The sequence below is a fragment of the Carcharhinus amblyrhynchos genome, unplaced genomic scaffold (assembly GCF_965287045.1).
Source record: "Carcharhinus amblyrhynchos unplaced genomic scaffold, sCarAmb.v2.hapA scaffold_38, whole genome shotgun sequence".
Classification (NCBI taxonomy): Eukaryota; Metazoa; Chordata; class Chondrichthyes; order Carcharhiniformes; family Carcharhinidae; genus Carcharhinus; species Carcharhinus amblyrhynchos.
In genome coordinates this window covers 2480360-2505620 of record NW_027649779.1, presented here as the reverse complement: position 1 = coordinate 2505620, position 25261 = coordinate 2480360, and the positions used below count along the sequence as shown (strand labels likewise).

The 25261-nt window shown below is 46.5% G+C and overlaps 2 protein-coding genes across 2 annotated transcripts in view; one reads left to right on the top strand and one right to left on the bottom strand.

Moving 5' to 3' along the window:
- The first annotated feature begins 893 nt into the window (after positions 1 to 893).
- The window catches only part of LOC145362386 (uncharacterized), an 83601-nt gene continuing 59233 nt past the window's right edge, over positions 894 to 25261 (top strand). The window contains 4 exon segments of the mRNA XM_080218438.1: positions 894 to 1052; positions 2312 to 3232; positions 3317 to 3532; positions 23168 to 23843. Of these exon segments, the coding sequence (XP_080074564.1) occupies positions 2487 to 3232; positions 3317 to 3532; positions 23168 to 23843 (1638 nt within the window). The 5' untranslated portion in view covers positions 894 to 1052; positions 2312 to 2486.
- LOC145362296 (uncharacterized) lies at positions 8445 to 16603 on the bottom strand. Its single transcript, XM_080218379.1, is given in 6 exon segments — positions 8445 to 9127; positions 9185 to 9739; positions 13012 to 13157; positions 13331 to 14763; positions 16103 to 16191; positions 16555 to 16603. Coding segments are annotated over 4 exon segments (2142 nt in total). The 5' UTR covers positions 14436 to 14763; positions 16103 to 16191; positions 16555 to 16603; the 3' UTR covers positions 8445 to 8791.

Genomic DNA, 25261 nt, shown 5'->3' with positions numbered 1-25261 from the left:
GTTTGCAAAATCTCACTCACTGTGCTGTCTGGAGACAATACACATCCCTTTAACCTGTGATCAGTGCTCCTTCCACACACATTGTCAGCCACTTTAGGACTTGAACAGCAGGTTAGGTGTAAAGATTTGCATTCTAATCAGTAATCTCTGAACTGTCTGTGCTTTATATGCTCTGTCTGAGGCCAGAACTCTCCATTCACCTGACGAAGAGGGAGTCCCCTCGAAAGCTTGTGAGTTTACTATCAAATAAATCAGTTGGACCAAAACCTGGTGTTGTCAGACTTTTTACTGTGTTTACCCCAGTCCAACACCGGCACATCCACATCATGGGTTCAGTTCTCCAGTCTGCAGACTGACAATAAAACCAATGGGTCTTATGGGGGTGTTGGGTCCTCCAGTGGGTGTTTGTGAATCCTCCCAGGGTTTCCTTCCCAGAGATCAGAGTCCTCATTGATTTGAGGCCAAAGTGAAACCTCTTGTTTACTGTGCCCCTCCCCCATCCTCTGATGTGAACCATCCTCCAGTGGCTGAGCCAAAATGGGGCCGTTAACCTGGGTCTGTTCCCAGGAGGGAGAGGCCCCGCAGCTACAAGCCAGGGAGCTGACAATGATTCTGAAGCGGATCCACAAAGTGTTTCCAGACCCGCCCAGCCACCGCCTAACGCTGACTCCGCTTCTCCGGGACAAACCAGCACCACTGACACTGCGCATGCTCCACATCACAATGCCCGGGGAACTGATTGACGGCAGCTACGGACCAATAGGAAGAGGGGGCGGAGCTGGAGGACCGAGCGGTAGAGGCTGGTCCTCCAACCAATCGGAGCGAATGAGGGGGCGGGGCTGGAATTCACTGTCGGGTAGAGATGCGCATGCGCAGTCAGCAACGGCGTTTGCGGCACGCGCAGTGTGGGTGAGCGCATTCGGAGCGAAGTTCCTCTGTCTCATCAGCAGCCGGTAAGGATGGGGAAACATAGAGGGAGCAATGGAACAGGCGGATGGACGTAGAGGGTTTCTAAATATCTGGTGAAGGCCTCAAACCTCGAATATGAGCCCGTAGGTCCCGTGTTTGCAGCTTCCGGTCTTTTTTCGGAGACGAATCTCAGGTTAACGGCCGCCATCTTGATTGAGCAAGGAGCAGAGCGCATGCGCTGGTGTCTTGTTGACGCAACCATGAGTGGGTGAGTCTTTGTGTTTCTGCTCCCACCGGGTCCTAGTGCTCGGGGTGCACTGGACAATGAACAACAGGTTTTCAAACAGCTTCACCCACTCCCAGGCTGCGCCTGACATTTGCAGCCGGGAGAAGTTTATGGGTCATGTACATATTCAGTATGAGTGGTTGCATCCCTGTATAGTTACCTGAATCAGGCTTTTGTACTCGTTGGAGTTTAGAAGGATGAGGGGGGAATCTTATTGAAACTTACAGGATGCTGTGAGGCCCTGGATAGAGTGGACATGGAGAGGATGTTTCCATTAATAGGAAAAACTAGAACCAGAGAGGGCACAACCTTAGACTAAAGGGACAATCCTTTAAAACAGACGAGGAGGGATCTCTTCAGCCAGAGAATGGGGGAATGTGTGGAATTTTGCTGCAGAGAAGGCCGGGTCATTGAGTGTCTTTAAGACTGAGATAGATAGGTTCTTGATTAATAAGGGGATCAGGGGGTTATGGGGAAAAGATAGGAGAATGGGGATGAGAAAAATATCAGCCATGCCTGAATGGTGGAGTAGACTCGATGGGCCGAGTGGCCTAATTCTGCTCCTATGTCTTATGGTTGTTTTGGTCACACTTCTGCCCCAGGCTCTTTATGTTTACATAGAAACATACATAGAAAATAGAAACGGAAGTAGGCCATTCAGCCCTTTGAACATTCCCTGCCATTCATTATGGTCATGGCTGATCCTCAGATTCAATTCCTAATCCACCCCCCACCATTAAATCCCCTTATCCCCAAGAGATATATCTATTTGAAATCAAGTTCTACTTCCACTTTTGAGGAACGGAGCTCCAAAGATAGCATTAACAACATAACCCAAATTATTTACCCCACTAATCTCCCTAACCTACACATCCTGGGGGGAAAAAATGGATAATTTAACATGGTCAGTTCACCTAACCTGAATATCTTTGGACTGTGGGAGAAAACTGGAGCACCCGGAGGAAACCCACCCAGACAAGTGGAGAATGTGTAAACTCCACACAGACAGGTAACCAAGGCTGGAATCGAACCCAAGTCCCTGGCGCTGTGAGGCAGGAGTACTAACCACTTTGCCACTGTGCCAGTCATGTAATTCTTTGTAAACTAATTTTACAGGAAATAGAAGAGGGGGATTTGCAGTCTGGACAAAGAAATCTCACGTCAGACAGAGTGAAGCAGTTCATTGGGATTTGTACATCTGAGGGGATTTAATTGACCATCTCAGTTGGAAACTGGTGAGAATCTGTTTCCTTTCTCCTCCTGTGGGAAGGGATTGATACAGCTGGAAAACATGCTGACACGACAGCGAGCTCGCAATAGTGAGAGTTCATTCACCTGCTCCGTGTGTGGGAAGAAATTCATGTGTTCGTCCAACCTGCTGGCTCACCAACTCAACCACATTATTCAAAAGCCTCTTCAAAGCTCTGACTCTGGGGAAAGCATTGAAACCTCTGAGGAACAGGCCCAACAGCAGCTCCTTCACACTGCCGAGAGACCGTTCAACTGCTCCCACTGCGGAAAGAGGTTCACTCAATCCTCCCGCCTCGCAGAGCACCAGCTCCTTCACACACACGAGAGACCATTCAGCTGCTCCCACTGTGGGGAGTCGTTCAGTGACTCAGTGCATCTCACTGAGCACCAACAAGTTCACACCAAGGACAGGCCATTCAGCTGCTCCCAGTGTGGGAAGAGATTCACTCAGTCCTCCCACTGCACCGTTCACCAACAGGTTCATTTTCAGAAGAGACATTTTAAATGCTTTAAATGTGAGAAGACCTTCAAAAGGAGGATTAGTCTGCTGATACACCAGGGCACTCACACTGGGGAGGAGCCGTACGTTTGCCCTGTGTGTGGGAAAACATTTCCTTCTTTACAGCATCTGCTACGTCACCGGCGTATTCACACCGCGGAGAGGGCATTCATCTGCTCTGTGTGTGGGAAGGCTTTCACAGAGTCATCCAGCCTCCGGAGACACCGCCGCACTCACACAGGGGAGAAGCCATTCTCCTGTTCCATTTGTGGCAAAAGATTTGCTCAGTTTTCCTACTGCAATCAACACCAACACATTCACTCTGATAAGAGACCTTTTCAATGCTCAGAATGCAATAAGAGCTTTAAAAGAAGTGATGATCTGCTGAAACACAAACGCATTCACACCGGGGAGAGACCATTCCTGTGCTGTGTGTGTGGAAAGAGATTCGCTCAGTCGTCTGGCCTGCTGAGGCACCAACGCATTCACACCGGGGAGAAACCGTTCACCTGCTCTGTGTGTGGGAAGGGATTCACTGATTCATCCTATATGCTGAAACACCAGCGAGCTCACACTGCGACTGAACCGTTCACCTGTTCCCTGTGTGGGAAGGGATTCACTGATCCATCCCGCCTGCAGAGACACCAGCGAGTTCACACTGGGTCGAAACCATTCAACTGCTCCATGTGTGGGAAGGGATTTAATCAGTATTACAGCCTGCTGAAACATAGACGACTTCATGTGTGACCCACAAAGCAGGATTCTGTTGTTCCTGCACCCTGAGATAAACAATAACAATTGGATCAATAGGGGAGGCAGTGACCCAGTGGAATTATCACTGGGCTCAGGGTAAGGCTCTGGGGACCCAGGTTCGAATCCCACCACAGTCGATGGTGAAATTTGTGTTCAATTAAAATCTGGAATTAAAAGTCTACTGACAAACCTTAACCATTGTCAATTGTGGTAAAAACCCATTTGATTCAGTAACGTCCTTTAGAAAAGGAAAGCTGCCGTCCTTACCTGGCCTGATCTACATGTGAACTCCAGACTGACAGCAATGTGGTTGATTCTCAAATACCCTCTGAAATGGAGGGCAGTTAGGGATGGGCAAGAAATGCTGGCCCAGCAAGTGACGCCTACATCCCGTAACAATGAATAACAAAATATTCCAGTGGCCCTATTCCAGAGCCACTTAACCCTTTTGGTGATCTCCCAGCAGCTGTATATTTTGCTTTTGTTTTCAATTAATGTTACCCCCTCACACAGAGATATCTGTCTCGTGAGTTTTATATTGTCTATAGTCGAAGACTATCTCAAATTGTCAAATTACCCACAAGACTAGTCATAATTTGGAAATTTGTAATCGATGATGTGTTTAAGTGAAATACACCTCAATTTCTTCATTTCATGTCATGATTTGTATATCTGTTCTGTATGTTTCCTCTATCCAGCTTGTGGTTTGCCTGTCTGGGAAGTATTTCATCGGATGATATAAAGAGAGATACAGTCTGGTAACCCACCCTATGGTGACACTGATAACGCTTTTTTTTTTCAAGAGGCAGTGCATAGAAAACTATCTTCTGTCACACACTGTCCTGCATTGGCCTCGAATGAAGGGTTCTCCGCATTATTCACTCAGGTCTCTGGATTTTATCATGAAAAGGCAGAGATGAATGTGTATTTAAACGGATGGGTCACTGGGTGGCAGAGTGGCTCTTTCACTGAAGGGTCTTGAGTTCAACCACATCCCACACTTGACTGGGAAAAATCCCTGCCTGGGAAAGAGGGGAAAACCGTATAATAGGGAAAATGGGGCGGTGTTGATGGGTTTTGAAGAGAAAGGAATTAATCCAAGCCAGAGTTGGTTAAAATTTCATTCAATATTTATTTTAAAAATTCAGAGAATATTTTACAGCGACATTTGTTTTAAGCTAGAAAAGTGAACATAACGATCGAGCTTCACATTGAGAACAGGACACATGCACAGGGAATCCATCAATATTTGTACATCTGGTACATACACCAGAAAGAGAAAGCAGGATCTTAATAGAAAGAGGAATTATCAGATGCGAATGAGGAATGAGAAAAGTTTCTTAATTATACATGGCATTTAAACTATTAACCACAATTACATTCTAACAAAAATGCCTTGTACATTTCACACTGGAAACTGAAATAATGTCTATCATTACCTCAATTACAGATTCAGAATGACAAGCTGAGAATTTTTTTTACTGATAGTCACTGAGAGCAGATATTGTATCTGTGTCATCCAGAGATTTTGATAATCTGTGGTAAATCTACTGCGTTCAAAATTCAGCTCATTACTTGATCTGTAAAAGAAAAATACAATATTGAAGCAAATGTTTATGATGCGGGACATTAACGTTGGAGTTTTTTTAATCAGTGAAACATTGAGAGATGTTTCAAATACATTCTACCAGTGTGAAATGTGAGTGAGTTGAATCATCTCACCTTCACCAGAGTGATGGCAGTGCTGTAGGACATGCTCAGGAAGAACAGGACAATGAATGTGGAAGCGGTTGTCCAGATGTTGCTGTTATCATCCTCATTGCTTTCAATCCAGATGTGATCAGTGAAGTCTAGGGGATGGACACCAGGAAATGAAATTAGATTACTTTATTGATCCAGGGAATCTTATTGTTATTTTTCTTTCCCCGTTCTCCTTCATAAACTGTTAATGTATTCTCTGTATGATTTTCGATATATATCTACGATTAAGTTCAGGGCACTCAGTAGCCGATCTCCATAATTATTTTCACAGCTGATCTTTACATTCCTTGGACAGTCCATGTCAGAAGGACTGAAGATGTTTTCTTGAGTGTCAGTTCATTTTTGAACATTTCATAGCATTGAAGAATGTTATGACTGATGTGGAGGAATGTTCACTGATCAATGATTGTTTTCACAGATGTTTACTGATCTGTAAACAGTGAATGTTGCTGTTTAAGAGCCGGGATGTAATTTCCAATCTTTTCTCATTGATGGTGGAAATGCTTAGTAGATCATGAGCTTAAATTCAGTTTCTCAACGTGTTTATCGATGCAATTTGCATTTGTGTGCATGTGCATGAGAATCTCGTGGTCTGCACTAACATTTGGTCCTGCATTAATATGTGTGCATGAGGTTTAATGAACATGTTCATTTTCTTGTGCTTGTTGATTTGTGTTGTTGTGTGTGTGTGTCTGTATATTTTATTCGGCTGACATTGTGGATGCATGGCTCTTATTGTGTGAAGTCGATACATATTTACTAATGTCACACACAATGTGTGCATGTGTTCATGCCTACTTTAATATGTTAATTTCTGTCACATGGGGATGGTTTCCTTCCCATTCTGTGTGAGCCTGTTTCTCAGTCTTTTTGTGCACGTCTGTTAACATATTAGTGTCTGTATATCCATGTTGATATCTTCATAACGATGTTTGTGTTTCCGTGTGAAGCAATGTGTGCTATGGTGTTCTGTTCTATTTGAGCATGGTAATGTTTTGCATGTAGAAGTTTGACTCTCTGGCCATCTGTGTGCAGTCTGTTAATGTGTACATATGTATTTTCCATGTTTGCGTGTTAATGTGTAGAACATTACATGTCTCTGTACCTATATTCCTGTCAGTGTGAATATCTAATAACATGTATTCATCTGAATGTATGTATGTGTTTGTGTATGTATGTGGATCTGCATGCATGTGCTTCTGTCTGGAATGTGAATATGCATGTATCTGTTTGAGCTTGGATCTGTGTACCTATTTGCATATGTTTATGCGTGTGTTGTACTTGTGTGTTTGCATTTCTGTGTGTGTATGTGTGTTTGTACATATTTGATTATTTATGTGCATGTTGTTTTTCTGCCTGTTTGTACAAGTTCATGTCAATGAGTGCATGTGTATGTGTGTGTGTGTGTGAGTATGCGTGTGTAAGTGTGTGTGTGGTGAGGGAGAGAATGAATGTATGTGTGCCTCTGTACATTTGTGCATGGAAGTATTTGTGTCAGAGCGTATTTGTGTGTGTGTGTATTTTTGTTCGCGTATGTGTTGCCCATGAGTGTATTTGCGTGAGCGTGCTTGTTTGTGTATATCTTGCATGAACTTATGGTGTATGAATACATATTTGTATGCATGCATGTTTCTGTGTTTTGTGAATGTATTTATGTGTGTTGTGCACGTGTGTGCCTTTGTGTTTGTACGTGAATGTGCTTGTCCGTTTTTCTATGTCTATGCCGCCCCTTTTTTTAAATGACTAAGCTAGTCCTAATTGCCTGCATTTGGCCCATATCCCTTGATAGCAATCTTACTCGTAACAGTCTAAATGTTTTTCAAAAGACAAAATTGCACCCGCCTCGACTACTACCTCTGGCAACTTGTTCCAGACACTCACCATGCTGTGTCTGAAAAGTCACCCCTCTGGACCCTTTTGTATCTCTCCCCTCTCATGTTAAACCTATGGCCTCTAGTTTTAGACTTCCCCACCTTTGGAAAAAGATATTGACTATCTAGCTGATCTATGCCCCTCATTATTTTATAAATTTCGATAAGATCACCCCTAAGCCTCCTATGCGCCAGAGGAAAAACATCCCAGTCTATCCAGCGTCTCCTTATAACTCAAACCATCAACTCCCAGAAGCATCCTAATAAATCTTTTCTGCATTCTTTCTAGTTTAATAATATCCTGTCTATAATAAGGTGACCGGAACTGTGTGCAGTATTACAAGTGGTCTTACCAATGTCTTGTGCAACTTCAACAAGACGTCCCAACTCCTGTATTCAATGTTCAGACCAATGAAACCAAGCATGCCGAATGCCTTCTTCACCACCCTGTCCATCTGTGATTCCACTTTCAATGAGCTATGAACATGTACCCCTAGATCTCTTTGTTCTACAACTCTCCCCAATGCACTACCATTAACTAAGCCCTACCCTGGTTCGATCTATCAAAATGCATCACCTCGCATTATATTAAATTCCATCTGTCAATCGTCAGCCCACTGGCCCAATTGATCAAGAACCCACTGCAATCCGAACTAACCTTCTTCACTGTCCACTATGCCACCCACCTTGGTGTTATCTGCAAACTTAGTGATCATGCCTCCTAAATTCTCATCCAAATCATTAATACAAATGACAAATAACAGGAGACCCAGCACCGATCCCTGAGGCACACCGCTGGTCACAGGCTTCCAGTTTGAAAAACAACTCTCTACATCTACCCTCTGGTTTCTGTCATCAAGCTAATTTTGCATCCATTCAGCAACCTCACATTGGATCCCGTGAGATTTAATCTTATGCAACAACCTACTATGTGGTATCTTATCAAAGGCCTTGCTAAAGTTCATGTAGACAACATCAAGTGCACTGCCCTCATCTACCTTCTTGGTTACCCTTTCAAAAAACTCAAACTTCTGAGACATGATTTTCCACTCACAAAGCCATGCTGGCTGTCCCTAATCAGTCCTTGCCTCTTTAAATGCCTGTAGATTCTGTCTCTCAGAATACCTTCTACCAGCGTAACCACTACAGATGTGAGGCTCTTTAAAGTGCATCAAGGTAGATAAATCCCCAGGGCCTAATGAAGTGTATCCCAGGACACTGTGGGAGGCTAGGGAGGAAATTGCAAGTCCCCTAGCAGAGATATTTGAACTGACATCCACAGGTGAGGTGCCTGAAGATTGGAGGGTGGCAAATGTTGTGCCTTTGTTTAAAAACAGGGAAGCAAAGTTGTGAGACCGGCCAGTTCAGCAGAAAGAAACTCACTGACCCTCCCACTTCAACTGTCAGAGTGAACATATTTCAGTGCTGGATGTGATTAACAGCAGAATCCAACAACTGTAATCAATTATGAACTCGCTGGTGTCTCAACAGGGTAGATGATTGAGTGAATCCTTTCCCACAGTCAGAGCAGGTGAATGCTCTCTCCCCAGTGTGGACTCGTTTGTGTCTTTTCAGGTTGGACAAATCTCGAAACTGCTTCCCACAATCAGAGCAGGTGAATGGTCTCTCCCCAGTGTGGACTCGCTGGTGTTTTTGCAGAGTGGATGAATCTTTGAATTTCTTTGCGCACACTGTGCAGATGAACGGCTTCTCCTCAGTGTGAATTCGTTGGTGTGTCAGCAGATGGGTTGAATTTTTGAATCCCTTCCCACAGTCAGAACAGATGAATGACCTCTCCTCGGTGTGAACCTGTCGGTGTCGCATCAGGTTGGATAACCATTTAAACCTTCTCGCGCAGAGAGAGCAGCTGAATTGTTTCTGCTCAGTGTGAACTCGCTGGTGTGTCTGCAGGTTGGATGACTGAGTGAATCCCTTTCCACACTGAGAGCAGGTAAATGGCCTCTCCCCGGTGTGAGCTCGCTGGTGTGTCAGCAAATCGGATAACTGATTGAATCTCTTCCCACACTCAGAACAGCTGAATGGCCTCTCCCCAGTGTGAATTCGCTGATGTGTCTGCAAGTTGGATAACTGAGTGAATCCTTTCCCACACTCAGAGCAAGTAAATGGCCTCTCCCCAGAGTGAACTCGCTGATGTATCTTCAGGGTGGATGAATGTTTGAAACCTTTCCCACATGCTGTGCAGGTGAATGGCCTTTCCTTCACGTGAATTCGCTGGTGTGTCAGCAGGTGGGATGAATTTGTGAATCCCTTCCCACAATCAGAGCAGGTAAACGGCCGCTCCCCAGTGTGAATACGTCGATGAGTTTCTAGTTTTGAGGGGGTTATGAATCTCTTTCCACAGTCCTCACATTTCCACGGTTTCTCCGTGGTGTAGGTGTCCTCGTGTCTCTCCATGTTCAACAATCAAATTAAGTTTCCGCACACTGGACACACATAGGGTCTTTCCAAGCTCCAAACGGGAATGTTTTTTCAAGCTGTGTAACTGGTTAAGGCTGGAACAATCAGTTCAAAGTGTGTGTGCTGATGCTTTTCGAGTCACACTGAGAATTAATAACTGATGAAGCTGATAGAGCAGACAATTATTTCTCCATCTAGATTCAAAGGCCACTGATCTTCACTTTGCAATGAATCAACTGAATCTTTCAGATCCTGATGCAACGTTTGGTTTGAGATTTCTGGCTTAAATCCTCATTTCTAACATCTGTAAAAGAAGTTGACAAAAGTAATCAGCGTTAGTACAGGATAGACATTCAGAACAGACAATTCTAGTTTCTCTGGAGCATTTTTTCCCCCTTTCATTCCCCAAAAGCTGTAAGTTTCCATCTCACACATTGAGAGGCAATTCCCTAGTGGTATTATCGCTAGACTATTAATCCAAAATTCAGCTAATGTTTGGGGACCCAGGTTTGAATCCTGCCACGGCAAATGGTAGAATTTGAATTCAGTACAAACATGTGGAATTAAGAATCTATTGATGATTGTGAAACTATTGTAGATTGTCGGAAAACCCCATCACTAATGCTTTTTAGGGAAGGAAATCTGCCATCCTCACCTGGCATGGCCTACATGTGCCACCAAAGGCACAGTAATGTGCTGATTCACATTGCCCTCTGAAACGCCCCAGTAAACCAATCGGTTCAAGGGCACTGAGGGATGGGCAATAAATGCTGGCCAGCCAGCAATGATGTGGAGATGCCGGCGTTGGACTGGGGTAAATACAGTCAGACAATTCACAACACCAGGTTAAAAGTCCAACAGGTTCATTTGGTAGCAAAAGCCAGCGATGCCCATGTCTCATGAATGAAGAAAAAAATAACTCTCCTTCCATTCTCATTCTGCTGGATATAATACTGAGCCTCCACAGGCTGATTGACAGAGCTGGGCCAAACTTTCCAGAGTCTGCAACCTCCCTAGATTCACTCCCTTTCCCTTTCGTTGCAGCAAGTCAACAATTCCCCCAGAATGAGAAGAAATAGAAAGTATTTTACTCACAGATGTTGGCCTCTTTTAGGTATGGCTTGTTATCCAACTGACCAACAAAAGAGGACATTTCAGTCTGTCTGAAGTTCAATCTGCATTGTCACAAAGATCGCGCTCTGATTGGCTGGAGGGCCACAGTCCTTCCGGTCCTCCAACTCTTCCCATTGGTCAACAATTCAATGTGAAGGTCAGAGGGTGGGCTCTCCCCCGGAACATGCGCAGCTCCCCCCCTCCCTTGGACATGCGCAGTCCAGGGCCGTGGGGGAGGGGGAGATCACCGAGCGGCCTCTCGCTCTGGCCGGAGCCGCCTGTCAGGAAACCTTGGCTCGAGGAGGGGCCGGGGGAGGGGAGCAACGGGTGGGGGCGGGGCTCCCGGGTCCGCGCAGGCCCCGGCCTGCGCACTGGGACCCGCAGCCGTCACCGCGGAGCAGTGATTCCTATTGGTTGTTTCAGTGATGGCTCCGTTGTGACGTCACAAAGCGGAAGTTGGCCAGTGATGATGTAATTTAAACAATGTCTGAGGTCACCACTTGTTGCTCAGATCCCCTTTTCAGCCCAGTGCAACTTGGAGCACACTGTTAATTCACCGGCTGCTGGGTTACAGGTCCCTCACAGCTCTTACCACAAATTCATGATGAAATAATTTAAATAATGCCTGAAAACACTTCTTGCTCTGACCCCTTTTTCAGCGCAGTGCTATTTGGAGTATACCATCAGTGCATCGACTCTTGGGTTGCAAGTCCTTACAGTTCTTATCACAAATTTATGATGAAATAATTTAAACAATGCCTGAAAACACTTCTTCTTCATCAATTACCTACCACTGTTTCTTGATTGATTACAGCTTTGGGTATCTCAATCGCTGAGCACCAGCCAGTCCTGGAATAAGTTTAATTCTAACTCATTCTAAGTAAATATTCTCACCCGGCCCTCTGTTGAGACCCTGCTAAGCAGCTTTAATGGTTCATTGTAGCACAAACTGAGCAGTCATAGGAATGTGGTCAAGATAGTCCAGTCTCATCATGCCTCACATTCAATCTGAAGTCCTTCAGTTATGACAGTATATGTGCCTGTATGTAGCTGTCTTGGCTATTGTCAATCCCGACACTGCCAGTTTGAACGACTACAATGCGTGAGATGTAAATACGCCCACCGTGTTGTTAGGGAAGTATTTCCAGCCACACATTCCAGATTTCCTCTGGACTGTAGGTGGATACCAGATTGATACATTTCATTCAACCACACCCAAGCTGAGTTATTCAAATCTCTTTATTGTACAGAACAATATATTCACAATATCTTTAACACAGAATTTAAACATTCCAGTTTTGATTTCAAGTATTAAGATATTCTGTTAGTTTTTTTATTGTCGATGTCAGGCCTCTGTTGTTCTCCTTGGAACAAAGGAGGTTGAGGGGAGATTTGACAGAGGTGGACAAAATTCTGACAGGTTTAGATAAGGTGGACAAAGAAAAGCTGTTCCTATTAGCTGATGGGAAAAGGACAGGGTGGGGGTTGGGAGGCTGGGAACACAGATTTAAGGTTTTGGATCAGAGATACTGGGGAGGATGTGAGGAAGAATATTTTGATACAGTGAATTGTAATGACCTGGAACTCACTGCCTATGAGGGAGGAGGAAGTGGAGACAATAAACAATTACAAAGGAAATTGGATGGGCATTTGGGGGGTTTGAAACAGAAATGCTGACTAAGTATCTCTGAACTTCCTAATACCCTGTCACTCTGTGATCCTTGTGAAATTTGAAACCAGGTATTCGCAACAAGACTCAAAGAGCATCAGCTCACTGGAGGCAAAGTTGTGAGACCGGCCAGTCCAGCAGAAGGTTGTGAATCTGTGGAATTCCCTGCACAGGGAGCAGTTGAGGCTACCTCATTGAATGCTTTTAAGGCAAGGATAGATGAGATTTTAACAGTAAAGGGATTAAGGGCTATGCTGAGCAGGCAGGTAAGTGGAGTTGAGTCCACAGAAAGAACAGCCATGATCTTATTGAATGGCGCAGCAGGCTCGAGGGGCCAGATGGCCCACTCCTGCTCCTAGTTCTTATGTTCTTAAAGTCACCCTCTGCCCCTCCCCAGTGACCAACTGTAAGAATGAAAAAAAAGCAGCCCTTGACATAAGACAGCAGAAACAATAACTGCAGAATCCCACCCCTGGAATCACTCATGGTGTCTCAGCAGGGCGGACAAAGTTCTTAATCCTTTCCCACACTGACAGCAGGTGAATGGCCTCTCCCCAGTGTGAACTTGCTGGTGTTGCAGCAGGCTGGATGAGTCAGTGAACCCCTTCCCACACTAACAGCAGATATTTTTAAGACGCGGGTTGATGGGTTTTTGATAGGAGAGGGGATTAAGGGTTATGGGGAGAGGGCGGGAAAGTGGAACTGAGCAGCGACAGATCAGCCATGATCTTATTGAATGGCGGGGCAGGCTCGAAGGGCTGGATGGCCTACTCCTGCTCCTATTTCTTATGTTCTTATGTACAGCCTCTCCCCAGTGTGAACTCGCTTGTGTGACTGCAGGCTGGATGACCGAGTGAATCCCTTTCCACACTGAGAGCAGGTGAATGGCCTCTCCCCAGTGTGAACTCGCTCGTGTCTCTGCAAGTGGGTTAACTGACTGAATCCGAATCCACACTGAGAGCAGGTGAATGGCCTGTCCCCAGTGTGAACTCGCCGGTGTCTCTGCAAGTGGGATAACTGGTTGAAACTCTTCCTGCACTGACAGCAGGTGAACGGCCTCTCCCCAGTGTGAACTCGCTCATGTATCTGCAGGCTGGATGAGTCAATGAATCTCTTCCCACACTGACAGCAGGGGAATGGCTTCTCCCCAGTGTGAATTCGCTGGTGTCTCCGCAGATGGGATAACACAGTGAATCCAGTTCCACACTGAGAGCAGGTGAACGGTCTCTCCCCAGTGTGAGTTCGCTGGTGTTTCTGCAAAGTGGATAACAGAGTGAATCCCTTTCCACACTGAGAGCAGGTGAATGGCTTTTCCCCAGTGTGAACTCGCTGGTGTCTCTGCAAGTGGGACAACTGAATGAATCTCTCTCCACACTGAGAGCAGGTGAATGGCCTGTCCCCAGTGTGAACTTGCTGGTGTCTCTGCAAGTGGGACAACTGAATGAATCTCTCTCCACACTGAGAGCAGGTGAACGGCCTCTCCCCAGTGTGAACTCGCTCATGTATCTGCAGGCTGGTTGAGTCAATGAATCTCTTTCCACAGTGACAGTAGATGAATGGCCTCTCCCCAGTGTGAATTCGCTGGTGTCTCCGCAGTTGGAATAACACAGTGAATCCCTTTCCACACTGAGAGCAGGTGAACGGTCTCTCCCCAGTGTGAACTCGCTGGTGTCTCTGCAAAGTGGATAATCGAGGGAATCCCTTTCCACACTGAAAGCAGGTGAATGGCCTCTCCCCAGTGTGAACTTGCTGGTGTCTCTGCAAGTGGAATAACTGGTTGAATCCCTTCCCACACTGAGAGCAGGTGAATGGTCTCTCTTCAGTGTGGATGCGCCGATGAGCATCCAGCAGAGATGGTGCTCTGTATCTCTTCCCACAGTCTGCACATTTCCATGGTTTCTCCATGGTGCAGGTGTCCTTGCCTCTCCCTTGGGTGGACAATCAGGTGAAGCCTCGCCCACACACAATACGTGTACAGTCTCTCCCCACTGTGAATGGTGTGATATTTATTCAGGCTGTGTAACTGGTTAAAGCTCTTCAGTCAGTGCTCTGGAACACTCTCACTTGAATTTGGCAGTGTGTTGATGCTTTTCCAGTCACACTGATGTTTGAAATCTTTTCAAATCTCCTTCCGGATTCAATGGCCGATGATATTCAGATCCTGAGGAATATGACTCTGCCAGATCTAGATGTGACGTTTGAGATTTCAGCCTGTGATTCCTCTTTCAATATCCTGTAAAACAAATTGATACAAGTCATCAGTGTCAGTACAGGATAGAAATTCAGAACAATTCTAGTTTCTATGCAATTTTTTTTCCCTCTCTCATTCCCCAAAAGCTGTAAATCTCCATCCCACACACTCTCCCTCCATTCTCACTCTGCTGTATCTAATATTCGCCCTCCCAATTCTCCTGAAGGTGCTGATTGACAGATCCATGCTCAATCGGGCTCACTGCTTCCTGTCCTGGAGACTCACAGCTGAAAATCTCCATGCAGGCTGCCAGACAGATCTATGCCGATATGACTGGACTGAAAATGTGTGGAATATACAGACTGGATTCACTTCCTTTCCCTTCAGTTGCTGCAAGTCCCCAATTTTTCCCAGAATGAGAAAAGAAATGGAAAGGGGGAAACATTGATTTCCTCCCAGATGTTGCACAGAGGAGGAAGTTTCACTCTGAAGCTCATTGGCTGACTTCTGCATTATAACACTTTCTCAAAGACATTGACATCCTTTGCTCCCTCAGCTTGACACATTTATTTGTCTGGCTAAAAGGATGGTCTCTTTCCTAATGTTCACAATTAAAGGGCTGGTTTCCCTCGGAGATGGTTGACATTTAAGAGAATAATAAATTATTAGAGGACAGAGATATGCCGAGTGTTGTTAATATTGTGGATCTGATATACTATTTATGGTTCTGTAACAAAGTACATTTAGTATTTCTCATCTTGTAATGAGGCAGTGTAGCTCTGTATGTTTCCACTCATCGAGTCATTACAGCACAGAAGGAATCCATTCAGTAACTCAAGTCCATGCTGACTTCTGTCGAACAATCCAGTGAGTCCCATTCCCCTTCTATATTTCCTTTCCCCTGCAAGTTTATGTCCTTCATGTGCCCATCTCATTTCTGAAATATATTAAAGGGGACAGTATACTAATACAGGACAGAGACGTGTCTGATATTTTTATATGGCAGAGATTAGATATATTATTTATGGCTCTGTAATAAAATGCACTTATCTGGTTGTGTAACATTGGACTGGAGTGACATTATATATTTGGACAAATCTCTTCCCTCAGAGAATTGTTAGTATCTGGCTTCCTCTCCATGGGGACCAGTGGAGGCATTGAATATCTTCAAGGTTGAGTTAGACAGTTTTTGAATGACAAGGGAGTCAAGACTTATTGGAATGGGCTGAAAAATGGAGAGAAAGCTCAGATGAGGAAGGATTTCTTCACTCAAGGATGTGGTGAAGTTTTGGATCCCATTTTTGCAAATCCTTCCACGACATTATTGTTTCCTATTTCCAGTCACACAAGTGTTTGGATCTTTATCTACAGACATACTTACATTCAGGTTCTGATGAATGGAGTGGACTCTGTCAGGTTTTGATCTGATGTCTGGTTTGAGTTTGCCTTCAAATTTTGTCATCAAATTTCCTGTAAAAAAGATCACCACCGTCAGTCAAGAATGGAAATTAAGCGAGGAACGTTTCTCTTGGGGTTGAGTTTTCTGTGTGTAAATCCTCCCCCTCTAACTCCCTGTAAAAGGAGGTTCCAAACAAAGTCCCTCCCTGTCAGTCCCGGATAGAAATTCACAACATTCTCTCCTCCTGCTGGCAGGGAGCACCGCGCATGCGCAGCGCTTCCCTCAGGATGACAGCCGTTAACTCGGGGCCTCCAACTCCGGCATCTGTGCTCGCGGTCCCCAATGGGACGAAGGCGGCACCCAGCAGTTATTACTCGGGGTTTCCTGTCTCCACTGGGTGCTGATGAAGCCTCCCCACCCACCGCCTCCATTACCCTCCAGAATCAGCCGTTTCCCTGGAAACCCGGAGCCGATAAAACCGCCTCCCCGCGAGTGCAGCAGCAACACCCACTGCGCATGCGTTTCAGATCTACAGTGCGCATGCGCGAAATCTGTTCCGGGGCGAGGGCTTATTCTGGTTCCCTGTGAATGCTGGGTAAGATAGCCGCCATTGAAGGGTGCTATTGCATCAAAATAATCATGTTTTGTGATTCAATTACAATTGAAGCTGAAGCACCAAGGTGTACAATTTAAATAACTAACGCAGCAGCTAGTGTCAACAGGCAGCACAGCTCTGTCCTGAGTTTAGTTAGTTGTGAAACAAGCGTCTACACCTGAAGATGAACTTCTATCCTGGACTGACAGTGATGGTTTCTGTAAATTTACAGGGTGCTGGAAGTGGAGAATTGACAGACGGGAAACACAAATCAAACATCACATTGTGATCTGACTGGGTCATTCAACACAACAGGACCTGAATGTCAGCAGAATCTGAATGTGGAATGTTACAGGTTTGTTGATTCTGTCAGAGAGAAAATTTCAGGTCTTTCTGTGACTGGAAAAGCCCAGAGATTCACAAATCATGGTTAAGAAGCACCTCTACTCAGGATGGTAGAGGTTTGGAACTCTGTCCTACAGAAGGCAGTTGATGCTAAATTAGTTGCTCCCTTTAAATCTTGAGATAGATACATTTTTGTCAAACCCTCTTCAATCCCTCTCCAACTCCCCCTCAGTGCCCAAACACTCCTCACTGCCCAAACCCTCTCCAATTCCCCTCCAAAATCCCTCTCAGCTCCATACACCCCACCACTGCCCAAACCCTCCTCACTGTCCAAACCCTCGTCAATTCCCCTCCAAAGTCCCTCTCAGCCCCGTACCCCCCACTGCCCAAACCCTCTTCAATCCCCCTCCAAATCCCTCTCAGCCCCGGACCCCCCCTCACTGCCCAAACCCTCTTCAATCCCCCTCAGCCCCGTACCCCCCCCCCCCACTGCCCAAACCCTCTTCAATCCCCCTCCAAATCCCTCTCAGCCCCGGACCCCCCCTCACTGCCCAAACCCTCCTCACTGTCCAAACCCTCATCAATTCCCCTCCAAATCTCTGTCAGCTCCATACCCGCCACTGCCCAAACCCTCTTCAATCCCCCTCCAAATCCCTTTCAGCCCTGGACCCCGCTCACTGCCCAAACCCTCCTCACTTGTCCAAGCCCTCGTCAGTTCCCCTCCAAAGTCCTCTCAGCCCCATACCCCCCACTGCCCAAACCCTCTTCAATCCCCCTCCAAATCTCTCTCAGTCGCGTACCCCCCACTGCCCAAACCCTCTCCAATTCCCCTCCAAATCTCTCTCAGCCCCATACCCCCCACTGCCCAAACCCTCTCCAATTCCCCTCCAAATCTCTCTCAGCCCCATATCCCCCACTGCCCAAACCCTCTTCAATCCCCCTCCAAATCTCTCTCAGCCCCATATCCCCCACTGCCCAAACCCTCTTCAATCCCCCTCCAAATCTCTCTCAGCCCCATATCCCCCACTGCCCAAACCCTCTTCAATCCCCCTCCAAATCCCTCTCAACCGTTCAAAATAAAACCTCACAATCAAAACAGAAATGAGAGAGGGAGAGCACGAAAATCCACATACCCATCCTGAAGTGGCTGCTGCACAGTTTATTGAACCACTGAATCCAGCCACTTAAACCCTGTTGGGAATGCAAAAGGGCTCCTGAGAATTAGTGCTTGAAGTGAGGCCTAGTCACAGAGGCTGCATTATACCTCAGCTAGAAAGAACAAATCTCCCTCTCCCCAGTTAACCAGAACAATCCTCTCCATCCACACCCACAAATCCCAGCGCCCTGTCTAAAAACACAAGCAGGACTCTGGGATTGAGACCAAGCCTTTCCCCCAGGCTCAGGAATTTGAATTTCAGCTCCCTCTCCCTCCTGAGTGCTTTACAATGAGAGGGAGAGAGAGAGAGAGACTGAGAATGTTACAATCCGGATCCCACAAGGAATCTCACACTGCAGGAGGACATCCCCACCCTCAGAGCCTCTGTCTCTGTCCCCAACCCCCGTTCACTGAACCCCCGACACTCCCCACCCCTTCTCCATTCACCCTGTTTCTCTCTGCTACCCCACCCTCCTTCTTCCCCTCCATCTTTTTTACATTTAAATTGTGGGGCATAGTCACAGTGCGAGAAGTGTGGGGGGTGGGGGGGTGGGGGAGAAACACAGAGCATGAGTGCGCAGCAAGATCCCACATATACACAGCCTGAACTGGGCCAGATACAAAGTAATATTGTCAGGATTGGGGTCAAGTGAGTGGGAAATAAGGGAATCAGACATCTTCCTCTCTCTCCCTCTCCACACGAGACCCCACCCCCAGATTCTGTATCTCTTCTCACCCCCTCACCGCAACCCCCACAAGCCTCACCTTTTGCTGTCTTTTCCTATTTTCCCCTCACTCTGCCCCGCCTTTTTCCCATGTCTCTTTCGCTCTCCATCTCTCTCCCTGCCTGTCTGTGTCTCTCTCCCCCCACTCTCTTCCCACCTCCCCCTCGAATATTGTAATGAAGTTGCATACATTAGGTAAAAAATGTGGTGTTTGCCCAATATAAATATTGAAAAGAAATGCTGAGAAAACTAAAATAAATCATCCAGTATTGAGTCTTTCGAAAGCCTGTGTCTTTGGGATTTTAAACTGCAGAAAGCAGGCTGCAGAAGACAACTTTACAACATTTGTGTCCAAATCAGCAGCCAGAATCTCAGCAGCAAAACAGGCTCTGAATTGGACCAATGATTTTAAAACAAGCTCTCAAACACACACAACCAATAGACAGTTTCATTTTACAGATATTTAATTTACGCTTTGCCACCCACCAAAGGGTTAACGTGTTTGTGAGTAATTACAAAGTCGGGCTATTTTAACCCCAGGGTTTCCGGCTCCAGGCCCCTCCAGCCCACAATCTAACCAGAACTGGTTCATCCAAGAGCCGGGGGGAAGGACAGAGTCTGGAAGCACACCCCCCCACCCCATCCCACCCCACCTCCCCCTCCTCCAGTCCCTGGAAAGAGCTAAACTCCCCTCTTTAACCTGGTAACAAGCTGTGTCCATCCCCTTAGGGCGAGACTTTCTAAAATCACCCTCCCAGCATTGATTTATTTTTATCGATCAGTCACACCATTGTGGGCTTCCTGAGACTTTTCTCCAGAGACTGGGAGCTTGGCACTGACTCCACACGAGAGACCACTCCCACCCCCTCCCCTCACCCTCCCCCAGATCCTGTGTCTCTTCCCACCCCCTCACTGTCACACCCCACAAACTTCACTTCTTGGTTGCCTTTTGCTCATTCTCAGCAGGGAATAAGAGAGGAAAAAATGTCCTTAGAAACTAGAATTGTCTGTTCTGGATTTCTAACCTGTACTGACGCTGATGACTTGTGTCAACTTGTTTTACAGGATATTGAAAGAGGAATCAGGCTGAAATCTCAAACGTCAAGTCTAGATCTGGCAGAGTCATATTCCTTGGGACCTGAATATCATCGGCCATTGAATCTGGAAGGAGATTTGAAAAGATTTCAAACATCAGTGTGACTGGAAAAACATCAACATACTGCCAAATTCAAGTGAGAGTTTTCCAGAGCACTGATTGAAGAGATTTAACCAGTTACACAGCCTGAATAAATATCACACCATTCACAGCTTGGAGAGACTGTACACGTGTTGTGTGTGCGGACAAGGCTTCAACTGATTGTCCACCCAAGGCAGAGGCAAGGAAGCCTGCACCATGGATAAACCATGGAAATGTGCGCAATGTGGAAAGAGATAAAGTGCCCCATCTCTGCTGGAAGCTCATCGGCGCAGCCACACTGGGGAGAGGCCTGCTCTCAGTGTGGGAAGGAATTCATGCAGTTCACCCAACTGCAGAGACACTAGCGAGTTCACACTGGGGAGGGGCCATTCACCTGCTCTCAGTGTGGGAAGGGATTCATTGACTCATCCAACCTGCAGGCACACCAGCGAATTCACAGTGGGAAGAGGCCATTCACCTGATCTGTGTGTGGAAAGGGATTCACTCGGTTATCCCACTTGCAGACACACCAGCAAATTCACACTGGGGAGAGGCTATTCAGCTGCTCTGCGAGTGGGAAGAGATTCAACCAGTTATCCATCCTGCGGACACACCAGCGAGTTCACACTGGGGAGCAGCCGTTCACCTGCTCTCAGTGTGGGAAGGGATTCAGAGTTTCATCCCAGCTGCTGAGACACCAACAAGTTCATGAGTGATATTCAGGGTTGGATTCTGCTGTTACTGTTTCAGCTCTCAATTACATCCAGGACTGCATTTTGTTCGTTCTCAAAGTTGGTCAATGGGGAGGATCAGAGTATTTCTGCTGGGCTGGCCGGTCTCACAACCATGGTATGGTACACTGGGGAGACCATGCAGACGCTACGTCAACGGATGAATGAACACCGCTTGACAATCACCAGGCAAGACTGTTCTCTTCCTGTTGGGGTACACTTCAGCAGTCATGGGCATTTGGCTTCTGGTCTTCGGGTAAGCATTCTCCAAGGCATCCTTCACGACGCACGATAGCGCAGAGTCGCTGAGCAGAGACTGATAACCAAGTTCCGCACACATGAGGATGGCCTCAACTGGGATCTTGGGTTCATGTCACACTATCTGTAACCCCCATGACTTTCCTGGACTTGCAAAATCTCACTAACCGTCTGTCTGGAGACAATACACATCTTTTAACTTGTGCTCATGCTCTCTCCACTTACAATGTACCTTTAAGACTTGTTTAGCTGTAAAGTCTGGTGTTTCAATCACTATTCTGTGATTGACTTTGTGTCTTTGTATGCTCTGTTTGTGAAAAGATCTCCCAATCACCTGACAAAGGAGCAGCAAGCGAAAGCTAATGGTGTTTGCTACTAAATAAACCTGTTGGACTTTAACCTGGTGTTGTAAGACTTCTTATTATTGGAATATTTGATGCCTTGGCTAAAAAAGATATGTATCCCATATCCGTTCTTAACCACTTTATCAGTCTGGTCCTGCTGTCTTCAGGGTCTGATGGACATGCACCCCAAGATCCCTCTGGCCCTCTGTACTTCCTGGTGTCCTATTGTTGATTGTGTATTCCCTGCCTTGTAGTTTTTTCAAAATGCATCACCTCAGACATTTTGGGGTTAAATGACATTTGCCACTGTTCTGTCCATCTAACCAGCCAGTCATACCGTCCTGTAACCCAAGGCTTTCCTCTTCACTATTGACCACAACACCAATTTTTCTATCATCAGCAAACTTACTGATCGAACCCCCACATTCATGTCCACAGGAAGCTCCGCGCGGCCATTGATACAAGACTCTGATTGGCTGGAGGACCAGCGCCATGCGGTCCTCCACGCGTCGCCATTGGTCAATCTCCCGCATGAGGACAATGAGGAGACGGAACCCGAACCCACGTGGGGGTGGGCGGGGCTTTGGCCGCCAGCCGCACTGAGCTGGTGTCCAATCCGCAGGGTTTTGCTTCAATGACCTTTGCTCGACCGGGGGGCGGGGGAGAGCGGGGAGGGCGGGGCTCCTGGGTTTGTGTGCCCGGGCGTGCGCACTGAAATCCGATGACGTCACCGCGGAGTGATTCCTATTGGCTGATTCAGCTAGTGCTCGATTGTGACGTCACAATGCGGAAGTTAGCCAATGAGCTTCAGAAGACACTTCCTCCTCTGGGCAACATCTGGGAGGAAATCAATGTCTCCCCCTTTCCATTTCTATTCTCATTCTGGGGGAAATTGGGGACATGCAGCAACTGAAGGGTAAGGAAGCGAATCCAGTCTGTATATTCCGCACGTTTTTAGTCCAGTCCTATCTGTCTGGCAGCCTGCGTGGAGATTTTCAGCTAGTGACGTTTGCTACCAAATAAACCTTTGGACTTTAACCTGGTGTTGTAAGACTTCTTACTGTGTTAACCCCAGTCCTACACCGACATCTCCACATCCAGGACAGCAATCAGCCTCAATCATCAACTTCAGGAGAATTGGGAGGGTGAATGTTAGATACAGCAGTGTGAGAGTGGAGGGAGTGTGTGGGATGGAGATTTGCAGCTTTTGGGGAATGAGAGAAGAAAGAATGTTCCATAGAACTAGAATTGTCTGTTCTGAATTTCGATCCTGTACTGACACTGATGACTTGCGTCAACTTGTTTTACAGGATATTGAAAGAGGAATCACAGGCTGAAATCTCAAATGTCAGGTCTAGATCTGGCAGAGTCATGTTCCTTGGAAGCTGAACATCATCAACCATTGAATCTGGAAGCAGATTTGAAAAGATTTCAAACATCAGTGCGATTGGAAGAGCATCAACACACTTCCACATTCAAGTGAGAGTGTTCCAGTGCACTGACTGAAGAGCTTTAACCAGTTACACGGCCTGAATAAATATCACACCATTCACAGCAGGGAGAGACTGTACATGTATTGTGTGTGTGAACGAGTCTTCAACTGATTGTCCATCCAAGGCAGAGGCAAGGACGCCTGACCATGGAGAAACCATGGAAATGTGCAGACTGTGGAAAGAGATACAGATTCCCATCTCTGCTGGATGCTCATCGGCGCAGCCACACTGGGGAGAGGCCATTCATCTGCTCTCAGTGTGGGGAGGGATTCATTCGACTCCCCCACCTGCAGTCACACAAGCGAGTTCACACTGGAGAAAGGCCATTCACCTGCTCTCAGTGTGGAAAAGGATTCACTGTGTTATCCACTTTGCAGAGACACCAGCGAATTCACACTGGGGAGAGGCCGTTCACCTGCTCTCAGTGTGGGAAGGGATTCAACCAGTTGTCCAATCTGCGGACACACCAGCGAGTTCACACTGGGGAGAGGCCATTCACCTGCTCTCAGTGTGAGAAGAGGTTCACTCGGTTATCCGACCTGCAGGCACATCAGCGTGTTCATACTGGGGAGAGGCCGTTCACCTGCTCTCAGTGTGGGAAGAGATTCACTGTGTCATCCACCTTGCAGAGGCACAAACAAATTCACAATGGGGAGAGGCCATTCATCTGCTCTCAGTGTGGGAAGGGATTCATTCAATTCTCCAGCCTGCTGACACACCAGCGTGTTCATACTGGGGAGAGGCTGTTCATCTGCTCTCAGTGTGGGAAGGGATTCACGCGACAATTCCACCTGCGGACACACCAGCGAGTTCACACTGGGGAGAAGCCGTTTACCTGCTCTCAGTGTGGGAAGGGTTTCAGTCAGTTATCCAACCTGCAGAGACACCAGCGAGTTCACATGGGGAGAGGCTGTTTACCTGCTCTCAGTGTGGGAAGGAATTCACTCAGTTATCCCACCTGCTGAGACATCAGTGAGGTTACACTGGGGAGAAACTGTTCACCTGCTCAGTGTATAAAAAGGGTTCAGAATTTTATCACAGCTGCTGAGGCACCAACAAGTTCACAGAGATTGGATTCTGCTGTTATTGTTTCTGCCCTCAATTACATCCAGGACGGCATTTTGTTCATTCTCACAGTTAGTCAATGGGGAGGGTCAGAGGGTTTCTTTCTGCTGGACTGGCCGGTCTCACGACTTTGCCTCCAGTGAGCTGATGCTCTTTGAGTCTTGTTGCGAATACCTGGTTTTAAATTTCACAAGGATCACAGAGTGACAGGGTGTTCGGAAGTTTAGAGATATTTAGTCAATATTTCTGTTTGAAACCTCCCCCCCCCCCCCCCCCCCCAAAATGCGCATCCAGTTTCCTTTGTAATTGTTTAGTGTCTCCATTTCCTCCACCCTCGTAGGCAGTGAGTTCCAGGTCATTACCATTCACTGCATCAAAATATTCTTCCTCACATTCCTCCCCCTACATCTCTGACCCAAAACTTTAAATCTCTGTCCCCCTCGTCCCTGTCCCATCAGCGAATGGGAACAGCTTTACTTTGTCCACCTTATCTAAACCTGTCAGAATCTTGTCCACCTCGTTCAAATCTCCCCTCAACCTCCTTTGCTCCAAGGGGAACAACCCCAGCCTGACATCGACAATAAAGAACAAACTAACAGAATATGTTAGTACCTGAAATCAAATGGGAATGTTTAATTTCTGTTTTAAAGATATTGTGAATATATTGTCCTGGACAATAATGAAACTGGGATAACTCAGCTTGGGTGTGGTTGAATGGAATATATCAATCTGTTAACCACCTACAGTTAGTGAAAGTCTGGAACGTGTAGCTGGAAATCACTCCCTAACAGCACTGTGGGTGTATTTACAGGCATTGTAGCAGTTCAGGAAGGCAGTGTTGGGGTTGACCATGGCCGAGGCAGCTACAGACAGACACATATTCTGTTATAATGGAAGGACTGCAGATTGAGTGTGAGGCATTATGGGACTGGACTGTCTTGACCACATTCCTGTGACAGCTCAGTTTCTGCAATTACAGACCATTAAAGCTGCTGAGCAGGACCCCCAGGGAGGACCTGGTGAGAATACTTACTGGGAATGAGTTGGAATTAAACTTATCCCAGGACCGGCTGGTGTTCAGCGGTTGAGATACCCAAATCTGTAAAAAGGGGGGTCTGACCAATTAACAAACAGTGGTAGGTAGTTGGATAAGAAATTAAGAAGCATTCTCAGGCATTGTTTAAATTAATTTATCCTAAATTTGTGATTAAAAACTGACTGATTTGTGACCCGATAGTCAGTGAAGTGACGG